Source organism: Nothoprocta perdicaria, unplaced genomic scaffold (genome assembly GCF_003342845.1).
Source record: "Nothoprocta perdicaria isolate Ctin4 unplaced genomic scaffold, notPer1 scaffold_44, whole genome shotgun sequence".
In the NCBI taxonomy this organism is placed as follows: domain Eukaryota; kingdom Metazoa; phylum Chordata; class Aves; order Tinamiformes; family Tinamidae; genus Nothoprocta; species Nothoprocta perdicaria.
In genome coordinates this window covers 4643565-4655113 of record NW_020455688.1, presented here as the reverse complement: position 1 = coordinate 4655113, position 11549 = coordinate 4643565, and the positions used below count along the sequence as shown (strand labels likewise).

General features: G+C 41.7%; 1 protein-coding gene across 5 annotated transcripts in view; it reads left to right on the top strand.

Annotated features, from left to right (window-relative positions):
- Positions 1-11154: 11154 nt before the first annotated feature.
- MAGI2 (membrane associated guanylate kinase, WW and PDZ domain containing 2) overlaps positions 11155-11549 on the top strand; it is a 674980-nt gene continuing 674585 nt past the window's right edge. For all 5 annotated transcript variants that reach the window (XM_026046375.1, XM_026046373.1, XM_026046374.1 and 2 more), the window contains exon 1: positions 11155-11471. In XM_026046375.1, the coding sequence (XP_025902160.1) occupies positions 11171-11471 (301 nt within the window). In that variant the 5' untranslated portion in view covers positions 11155-11170. The remainder of the gene's footprint in view (positions 11472-11549) is intronic.

Sequence of the window (11549 nt, the reverse complement as noted above, 5' to 3'; positions counted from 1 at the left end):
CAGGCTTTCATTACTGTTCTATTAATAAAATGCAATAAGACATTTATCTACTTTGTAAATTTGCAGGGCTAATTTGCCCACATAAGAAGAATAACACTAAGAAATGCAAATACAGAATTATTTTAAAGCCCATCTGAAGAAAATGAGGGAGAGCTTGAAAATAGCTTGTGGACTCAATAGATATAGCACTTCTAATTCATTCCATACACCTAAAACATAAATCCAAATATTCCCCTATTTTGCTTCTTAACTCCATTTTCTATTTTACTGCTTCTAGATAGGGCACTGATCTGCTGTAACAACTTTGTACTTTTTGAGTAATTATTTGCTGAAACTTAAAAGCAGACATAAAAATGTATGAGTTCAGGATCTAAATCCATTTGTATTATTTTTTAAATTGTCATAAATTCCAATTTTGCTATAGGCTACAATAATTGTTAATACTTCAGGAAAACAAAATGTCCAAAAATGTAATGTGACACCTAGAAATGCAGATGAAGAAATGCACTGAATTCCTAAAAAGAAGTAACTATGCTTTGGTTTTACAGAAAGATTAGCTTATTGATTAATGTGGAAGAGAAGTTAAAGTTAATCGTTAAAAACTGCCATATTCTTTTTATTAAGAATGCTTGATTAAATTAAACTCACCACCCCTGAAAGACAAGGATGTTATATGGCTAAATTTCATTACTCAATTAGTCTGATATTTGAAATACACCAACCCTATTTTTGTTTAGGAACCAAAYAAAGACAAATAAGGACTGTGTTAAATTCCCTAGGAGTATGGAATACATATAAAAAAAAAAATCTAAGATTCAAAAAGACTTTACAGATCTGGATTATAGCCAGACAGTAGAGTGAATGAAGTAAGCATATGGAGGAATAAGGGCTAGGATAAGGAGCAAGTTTTTCCTGGTAAGTAGTAGTCACAGCGTAACACCTGCCTACTGAGAGCTGCGGAAAGCTTGGTGCTAGTAGTAACAAATACTGCCAAGTGCTGGGCTTTTGCTACAAGGAGCGAGCTCATAAAGACTGAGCACTCACGGCAGGCAGTTCAAGTGGTGTCTGAGTCATCGCTCCTACAATCTTAGAAAAAGGGTCTGCAATTCAGAAGAAAAAATGCAAGGAGTTACATTCTGCACTAGATGACAGTCATAATTCATAAGCTGACCTCTATTTCTCCAGTGATTATCGTAACAATTCGCTCATCTTTAAAATGACAAACCAATCTTATAATTACTTAAAAATAAAAATCTTCAAAATAAATCATTACTAATAGAAGCTCAAGTTTAATTTTGAACTGCTTTCTCTCTAGGATTAATATGAATCTCCTAATACTAACATATTATAGTATTTTATAGCATGCATGCTAAACAAGTATTTAATTATCATATATTTTTCAGGTATATATCAGTAACACAACAGAGGACTTCACTAGTTCTTTTCTAGTTGGAAGAGACCTGCTACTTCTATAGCACAAAATTTATGTGCTTTCTTTAAATGTTTAAATACCAAACCAACCTTGAAAAAATGCATTTTTAATCTTTTTTATGAGTTTGATTACTGCTATCAAAGAGACAAAGTGCTTTCTTATTCTTTTTCAGTGACTGTAAATGTGCTCTTTAGAAAGTCTCTTTATAATAACATAGTGAAAAAAAAAATCTTTGTTTGTAGAGGATTTTACATCCTTTAAATAAATTGTCTGACTTCAGAAGATTCCGGTTTAATATGACAATCTAAAAGCATTAATTTTAAATATTTTTTCACCTACAAAATGGATTTAAAATATAATCTGGTTAACTGTTTCTTTTGAGGACAATGCTACGATTGATGGATTTGAGTCCAGGCACAACAATGCTCAAACTTGTTTTAGAAATACCAATGCATGCACAAAATCTGTAATTTGAAAACTCTAGCTATTTATTTTCTGAGAGAAAACCATCCTTAGATTACTGAATATCAAAGTAGAAAGAGATACAGAGGCAAAACACTGAAGTACTTGAGGAAACAGTACTSACAATTGAGTAGCTCACATTTTTTTCTTATTATCAGTAGTCTGGGAAACAGCTGACAATGCAGCGAGGGCATAAGACTTTTTTCTATTGACTTGTAAAAACACAAGAATTCTGCCAGACATATCAAAAGCAGCAGTATTCCAAGGCTCACTGAAAATTTGATTTCTCCCATCTAAAACCTTCTGAAAATAGGTCAACAACTAATTTATTTACCTGTAAATTTACCTGTATAGAATGACACAATATTTTAGTGTACTTCTAGCACTCCTTTTCAAAACCTATCTCACAGGAGACAAAAGCCCATCAAAATAATAATGTGTAACTTGCTTTGTCACTGGGTGAGACCCACTCCAAGCTGAGACCAGCTGAACTAACACCAGCTACATTTGCTGACTGCTGTAGGATTGCCAATATATTCAYCCAGTTAATGCATTATTAATTCATTCAGAGCTCATAGGTCTGGGAATCAAAAGGGATATTAACCTGGGTTTGGAATAAGTATGTTAACAGTGTCAATTAATTTTTAAATTCAATTGCATATTAACAGCCTAACTTTCAGGTCAAGAGGTGCTCACGAGTCAATTTAACACAGAAGTCAATGGAACAACTGGTACGAAGAAGTACTACTCAATGTAATGCCTGCAGGACTGGTTTTCATTCACAACAATATTTTTGTAAAAGTTAATGACAAAGATGATGTTGTTCAATGAACAGCATAAGGTCTCAGACATTTGTGTCCTATTGACTCTGTTCCTGTGTAATCCCACAGACTCACTGTATTGATGAGCTGGAAGGGACCTCTGAGACCCTCTAGCCCAGCCTGCTGCCAAAGGCAGGGTTGCCCATAGCAGACTGCTTGGTCCATGTCCAGGCAGCTTTTGAGCATGTCCAAGGACAGGGAGTCCACACTCTCTCCAGGACACCTGTCCAGTGTTCAGCCACTCTCAKCTTCTTATCCTCATCTTTGGCTCAGAAAATGACCTTGGAGCTGCAAGAGCCTGACTTATTTTGCCAGTATTATTTATTACATCTGCTTAGATTACAGATCAGGACCACCATGGCACAGGGCATCTCTTACGATGTCTTTGCATGGCACAAAACTCAAGAAGTCCTATAAGCAATTCAACTAACAGTGTCTGCCTGGAAGATTATTCAAAGCAAAGGCCAAAAAGAAAATAACACAGATCCAAAATAACACAGGACAGTGTTTCAGGGTGGTCATTTGATTCTTCTTAAAGTTCTTTCTGATGGAATTGATCTTTTTCCTTTTACTCTCATTCTATGAAAAATGTCATTTCAAAACTTCACCACATAGCATTAGTCTCTTTACTTACCCAACATGAAGGTTATAAGAGCTCCAACACTGTAAATAGAAAAAAAAACTCCCAAATGCCTCTCTTTTAATTAAATATCTCACAGTAATTAAATAATCTACAGGAAATTGTTTATGCAACCTAATTGTTTATGCAACCTGTTTCTTCTCATGTCTTTATACTCAGGCAGTCAGTAAGTAAGAACCTTTTTCCCTTCAAAGAGTGATAAAAAATTCAACACCTACTCTGGCCTAGCAAAGGTAGCATTTCTTTCATTTCCAGCTATCATACAACAAGGTGATGATAAAGAACAATATCTTTTCCTCTCAGTACATGCAAATACACTTCCAAAGGCAACAGCAGTCCTTTCACTTTAAAAGCTTTTTCACCTATTTTTACTATTCTGTGTATGTTCAAAACATAGATCTTTGAATGGAAGAGGAAGAATTCAGTCGTGCCTGTCTTGCTGCAGGCCCCTTCTTCAAATTCAACGCAACGTCTTAGAGTTTGCTCAGGGATAAGGAGGGCTTTGTGAACCAGCCCAAGCATCCCTGGACATTCTGGACTTGATTCACAATTTACAGAGGCAAAAGTCTTCCTGGTAACCCTGCACTGGACTCAGACCATTATAGCAGCTGAAGACTTGGCATTCATTTCTTTTAGAAGTCGTCTGCCGATGGACCTTCAGCACTCACTGACCTGCCCACAGCGCAGCAGCACCCTGTGAGCTACTGCTGATGGAAAGCACCTGTGGAGGGGCATTTTACTGAGGCAAGTGTGCAAGTGTGGCATGACTGAGCATGARGCCACACTCTGAGAATAAAGCCAAAGCTGCACAATAATGTAATTCAGCCTTCCTGAATGCACTTTTGTTTAATATAGCATCCCAGGTCCAAAGCAGAGCTCATCACATGATTTGAAGCRCGCATGCACCAACTCTGAAACTACACAAACAAGGTTGAATAAAGCCTCAGTGCTGGGTTTTGGAGCATGAGATATGTATGGTTTTGCAAATGCTTTTATGCCATGATCTGGAGCACTCTCTGGGATGAACAGCAGAGAGAAGGGATTATCAGCCTCCAGATTTTCCCTAGTTTGGGGGCTATTTTTATATCATTTTTGAATAAAATGCTGGTAATTTGAAGTACTTTTGTTGTTAATGCAAGTATGACAAGACTTTCACATCGATATACATCATCAGTAAATAATACACCAGTTTTGGAAACAATCTGAATGTTTGTTTTCTGGTTCTGGAAAGCATTCCTAGCAGGGCAGCTTAGAGGAGCTCTGCACGGATCCTCAGCACCCTGTGACATCCCCGCCCGGCTCAGCATCCCCAGCACCACYGGGCAGCACAAAGCAGCTACTCGGCTGAATTTAGAAGCTCAGAAGAGCAAAGGAAATAACACATAATTCCTCATCCAACTAAGTTCTCTCAAGCTCCCGGTTCACTAAGGTAAAAAAGTTGGGTATTTGACCAGTTCAGTGCTTCAGCACTACTTTAAGCACCGAAGCGCTAAATTGMCTGAGGTGTAAATCTTTCCTATGCAGTTGGACGCATGTCAGGTCTATAGGCAACAACCAGCACGGTGTGAGTTTGTGCGGGTGTTATTCTAAAGTCACCTTTTCTAAAACCATCATTCCAACATGCTTTAATATTTATGGGGACATACCTATAAGATATGTAACCTTTTATCAATTTCTACGGTGATGCCTGGGGGAAAAAGTAAGACTTCTAAACTCCCAGAATATTTATTAGCTTTTACCAAAAAAAAAAAAAAAAAAAGCAATCACTTTATGCACAAGAATTTTGACATAGAAAGGTGATTCCTGTAAATGAGATGGGAGAGATATGAAAATAAAATTCTGAATGGACATGCTGTCACAATTTTCTTTGGAACACGAACAATAAATCCCTAGAATAATATGCTTTCATTTTATCTTTTATAAGTACATAAAAAATTAATCTTCCTTCCCAGCTATGTTCTGAGATCATTTCAGCAGCATTGATRGTTCATAAGAAATGTAAAATGAACCTTATTGTAGACATAAAAGCTGAAAGTCTCACTTCAATCTAATCCAAAGGAAATGAAAAATAAATAACAAGGAAAAAATAATTCGGAAATTAGGTACTTTGTAGTTTGTTAATCTAAGATGCTATCATATAACAGAGATAAGTAATTTGAAAATTTTAATTATGATATGAATCACATAATACTAAGTCTTATCATGGAAAATAAAGATAGTAGCAATTTAAATTCAGTAAAATATACAAGCCAATCCATGATGTTTAATGCAGTAGTAACCTAGTACTGCTTTACAGCCAGGTTTTCTGATTCTGTGCAATGTTGCTTCTGTTGTCTCCTGCCTCCTTTTGCAGGTATTTAGCAGAGCGCAATCTAAACTGTGCTTCTGCAGAAAGAAGCCATCATTTGTTTACCTTAATGACCAGACGCATTTTGACAGCTCGTCTCCCAGACTCTTGTCCCTGGGGAAGGTTTTGACCTCCCAAGTTATTTGTAACTTACCTTACTCAACTGCTGAATAGTTAGGAAAAGCACGAGAGGAAGCACATAGTACCAAGGTGTCTTAAGAACAGAGAGAAAGGAAACTGGAAAATATCACTTTTAAAACAAACCCTCACACACAAGTGCTCAGGAGAGAAAAACAAAATGTCTTCTGTAATACCCTTTACATTCATCAAAAGTTAAACTATTCTATTTAAGTTGCCTCCTCTCTTTAATCTGCCCCTCACTTTCAGAGGTCRCACTTATTTTTCAGTGCAGGAAGGGGTGATCAGGTTTACCATCTCTGAGAGCCATCGCCACAACAGAAATCCTCTAATGGGTTGAGAATGCTGAGTATTTCCCAATACTTTCTGTTGTATCCAGATACATATTTTACAAAGTTTTGAAGTCAGCAATTAAAAGTTTAAAAAATTATTTTAAAACACAGATGGCCAAAGCTATGGATGGTTTCGTTTAAGTGTTTTTTTTTTTTTTAATCCATCTTTGACTTGGTAGTAAAATAAAACAGATGTCTTCTTTATGAAAACATGGAAAATTTGGTGGCCTAGGAGGAAAAAAAAAAAACAATAGAGCGCTTTTAGATAAATAACTTGAGGTTTCAGCCTTTCTGAAGCAAAGGTTATCAAAATCTGAAGCCAGAAAATTGAAAAAGTTAATATTAATATGCTATTGTAAACCCAGTCTCATAAAGGATGTGAGTGGCAAAACTAAATATCATAACAAACTTCCCGACATTTGATTAAATGTGTAGCTATAAAGGTTAAGGCTTTATATTTTTATATAAAGAACGCAAGCACTTAGAGGCTTAAGAGCCACATTTAAATCTCCCAGCAAAAAATCTTTAAAGCAGGTAAGAGAAAATGCCTAAGGGCTGCATTCCGAATTCTCTCCCACCTGAACATGAGGCACTGTAGAGCTCTACCAGTGTATTATATTATCTATTTTATAATATTATCTATTACAACCTCGTGGGGCAATTAAAGGAACAGGCAGAAGTTTTGTGAAACAGTCCTGGATTTAAACATCCGAGTTCTGCCCAACGAAGGAAAAAGTCCTGCGGTGGACTGAGGTTGTAACATCTAGACGTCTTACCTAAGCTTAAGGCTGGTTGGGTAGTTGCCCTGCTAAGCAGAAAAACAGTGAGAGGAAAGAGCTCATTATGTCCATTTTAAAATGAAAAAAAATAAGACATGGAAATGTTATGTGGTTAGCACCCAGCTACACTGAAAGTATGTGCCAAACCATACTGACATCTTCTGAGTCCGAGTCCAATGGCACAAACACAACACTTACGAGATAAGGGAACTTCATTCTTGTCTAAATAATAGCAGGTTTTCAGTTTGGGTTTTGCTTCTTTTTTGTCTCTTTTCTTCTTTCCTTTGGCACATGCATCACTTCGTACTAGAGGAAATTCTCTAAAATGTGGAGYATTGAAAATATCAGTAGAATTTGGTTATTACTTACTGAATCCATGTCATAGCAGGAAAGATTACTTTCCAGCTACAAACCACATTTATTTACTAAAGCTCCATGCTTCAGCTTACTTACGTGCTCAAGTTTACTCCCAGGAGTAAAGCAACTTACACGTTTCTGTATTCACAGGCTCTGAGTCCAATGAATAATAAAAGGCATTTGTGTTCTGTTTGGTGAATGTTTCGTTCCGTRGTGGTGTTACTTTTATCCATAGGAAATCCCTCGTGTTAGACACTCTTTCGTACACACTGAGGACTAGTGCTGGCCCTGCTGGGGGGAAGCCCGGGGCACGGGTCTAACAGGCAGATCTCAGCAAGGGCTTTTCAAACAGCCTCGGCAGGGACAAGGGCAAAACCTGCAAACTCCCCCTGCTCAGCCACATTCTGGGTCACGGTCAGTGACAAAGATAATCTTGTTTTACAGCTACCTATCACTGCATAAATGAAACAAAGTTATCTGGAGAAGGCAGCTGCTACAAAGGAACATTGTATGCAGCTTAACTTCCTCACAATAAATTTTCAATTTGAGAACTGAAGCAAACCACGTATTCCCATGTATGTCCTATCCTAACCTGTGACAGCACAAACCCTGTGAAGATAAGTCAGCAAGTTACCCTTAAGCAAGTTACCCTTATCCAAAAGCAGTTGCCCTACAAAGAAATCCTCATTAAAGGAGAACGCTACAGAGAAACAATTTGCTCAATTTTAATACAAYATATTTGAATCCATCCTGACTTTAATCAGTATGATCTGCCGTTGYATTCAGTCCAGTTGTCTCTAAACCTGAAGATCAACCAACATGTAGGTCTGCTCTGTGAGGGCTGCCAAGGTTCCCTCGTGCACCTACACAACCAAAGACAGGGTCCACCCAGGGGCTCTCCTACACTGCCTCTCTTACAGAGGCAACGTTAACACAAGGGTTGTTACACAAAGGTGGATCATCCRTGTATTACTTCAGCGTAAAAATGTGAGAAAAACTGCACTAAGGCAGTTACAAATATTCTTTTTGGTTTTACTTGTCCATGGAATGTTTTACATGAGAACTGCTCTGCACTGACAAACCTTTATTATGGCTGCTTGTGTTGCTGCCTCTTTAGCATTTACCTACTGTTGATGCTATCTGATTTAAACTGATACTTGACACTTAACAAGAAATAAATCTGATCAAAAAATGATTGGAGACCCCTGTGAACCAAGAAACAAATCGCCTGCCAGTAAGATTTCATTTATTAATTACAATTCTTTTATCTATTTTTTGAAGGCTGCACTCGGCACATGTCCTGGTGTTGTACATATAGTCAGGTGAACACAAATTACTTAGAAACTGAATCTTAGTTACCAGAAGCTGATAACTGCGACGTGATACTGGCAGAATGACTGCAACTCCTACATAAAGAAATGGTGACAACTTCCTAAGAAAATTTCAGAACTGCAGAGGACTCGGCAAAGGAGTATGGAAACACTTTGGAAAGATGTTACATCTCATAATCCTCATTCGTAACTTTGCTTTCTTTACCCCTTCTGAACTGCAAAGTGAGACAAAAGCAAGGCCAGGATTTCTGAGAGAAACAAAGCACTCGGTCTCTTGCTCTTTTCCAAAGTGCCCGAGTCTTGGCCCATTCCTGTTCTGACCTTTGTGAGCTTGAGCAGCTAATTCTCATAGGGAGCGCAGGGCACTCTTTTGGAAAAAAAAAAAAAGGTCCTTCCGAGTAGAAAATTAAGGAATTCTCTGCCCATCCACGGAAGTCTTAGCACCTTCACACTCCAGTTCTGCCCCTCCCCATTCCTTCAGATATGAGTTCTTGCAGATCTTACTGGATCATTTCCAGTGGTCCATGTTCTCGTTTTTCTTTTTCTTTTTTTTTTTCTTTTAACCTCAATTTTACAAGCCCTAAATATGCAGATCACCAAAAAGCTGTCTCAATGAAGACAACAGGCACACAAAATAACTTGCATAACTTTTTTTTTTTCTTTTTTTTTTTTTTTCCTGTTCTCTGCATGTGCCCACTTGTGTCTACCTCTGAACATACCAGGATGTGAAACAAGTAATTCTGAGAGAAAATGAACTGAAGAAGCCTGGTTTCTTAAAGATTGATACTGAGGCTGATAATGAGCTGTAACTGAAATTTTAGTCATTATTAAGACATTTATATGGTCTTTCATCCATGGGAATCAGTGTTTAATACGAAGTAGGTTCATGTTACAGCCTTTGGGACATTTAAAGGATCTCTCAGCTCTAGCAGCTGCCTATTTTTATGAAATAATTTAATTATATTTGAGATAGATTTGGTCAAAAGTGCCCAAGAGCTTCAAAAGTTATTGGGGAAGAGACACAGCCAAGCATGATCACATAAAGGACCGTTTCCATAGGAACCAAGAAAGAAAACAGCAATACAATTTGCAAAAAAAAATGCATTGCAGACATTTTTAATTGATTTTTTTTAAAATATCTGATCAGGTTTTAATCACATTCCTGTAACACATGAATTTCTCTGCTTTCCCTCTCTCTGTGCCCAGGCTGCAGACCTTGTACATTCTTGCTGTCCTTTATCTTCCAGGAACAAAAAAAAACATGTGTTTCTCAAAATAGGGAGGTTTCTCTGTCTACATTCTGTTGATCTTCTCTTCAGACAGCAACTCTCCTTCAAGGCAAGGCGAACTTCTCCAAAAGAAGCTCCAACTGCTGCACCCAACTGCCTGTCCTCACGCTAGATGAAGAACAGGCAAATTAGATGGAGGACCCATGGGGGCAAATGGGTCAAAATACCTCCTGTTCACCCAATGCCTCTGTGATTGAATGAAGGACTGGAGGTTGGAAGGGCCRGTCTTGAGCAGTGAAGATCTGGGGTTTCATTTGGGTTTCAGGCCATGGAGCAGACGGTAACTTGAATGAGAGCAGGGAGAAAGTTTCAGAGGTGACAGTAGGCAGAGATATTAAAAACAAGCAGCGCCAGGCGCCCTTCATTGTGTTATTTCCAGTGGCCACTGCCCTTCTCTGCTGCGATGTTCCTCACTGTCCSCTGCGGTCGCAGGCTCCCGCGTTAAGAAACGCCCCCGTGAACACGGCAACTGAAGGACCTGAACGGCGGGACCTGCGGGCGCGATGCCGCTAGCGCTTCCGCACGCTCCTGGGGTCCTCGGGGATCCTCGGGGATCCCCAGATCCCCCCGGCACCCCGAGATGCCCAAGGCAGGGGGCCGCCCCTGGCCGTGGTTCGAGGTCGGTCACTTTGCCGCCGGGCTGTTCGCCCCGAGGTGCCGCGGGCAGGGCGCTGACCGCCCCCCGGCTCCGCCGCAGCTGCAGCCTGGCCGCATTTACGTTATCGCGCTCCCGTCTCGTCCCGAGGGCGCCGCTTCTCCCCGCGCCGCCCTGCCCGGCCTTCCCGCCGCCCTCGCTCCCTCCCTCCCGCCTTCACTACCGGGTCAGGCGGCAGGCAGCGAGGCGGGCGGGCGGGGAGGGAGGCAGGGACGAGCGGCGCCCGCCTCGCTCCGGCTCCGGCTCCGGCGCCGGCACCGCCCGCTCCTCCTCCTGCCGCTGCCGCCGCCCCGCGCCCGCCCTCCTGCCGCTGCCCGCGCGCCGCCACTTTCCGTACAACTAGTGGCCACGCTCGCCGGGGCCGCGTCCCGCCGCCGCGGCTGCCATGGCTCTGCGCTGAGGCGCCGCCGGGCAGGGCAGAGGCTCCGCGAGCCCCTCGGCCGCCCCGCGCTCACCCGCGCCGCAGCCGCAGCYTCGCGCTGCGCTCCCGGGCCCCCGGGGAGAGCAGCCCGGCGCCACGGGGGGCGGGCAGGGAAGCCGCAGGAAAGGAGCAGCGAGAGGGCGCCGGGCAGCGCATCCCCACGGCAATGTCCAAGGGCTTGAAGAAGAAAAGCCACTGGACGAGCCGGGTCCACGAGATCGTGATAGTGAGGAACCAGGAGGGGCAGCTGGGCTTCGAGCTGAAGGGGGGCGCCGAGAACGGGCAGTTCCCCTACCTGGGCGAGGTGAAGCCCGGCAAGGTGGCCTATGAGGGCGGCAGCAAGTTAGTGCCGGAGGAGCTGCTGCTGGAGGTGAACGAGACGCCCGTGGCCGGGCTCACCATCAGGGATGTGCTGGCCGTGATCAAGCACTGCAAGGACCCCATCCGCCTCAAGTGTGTCAAGCAAGGTAAGGCGGGCACGGCGGCCCCGCGGGGCACCAACTTCGGTGGCCGCGCTGGGGCTCGGCGGGCGCGGCGCGGCGGGC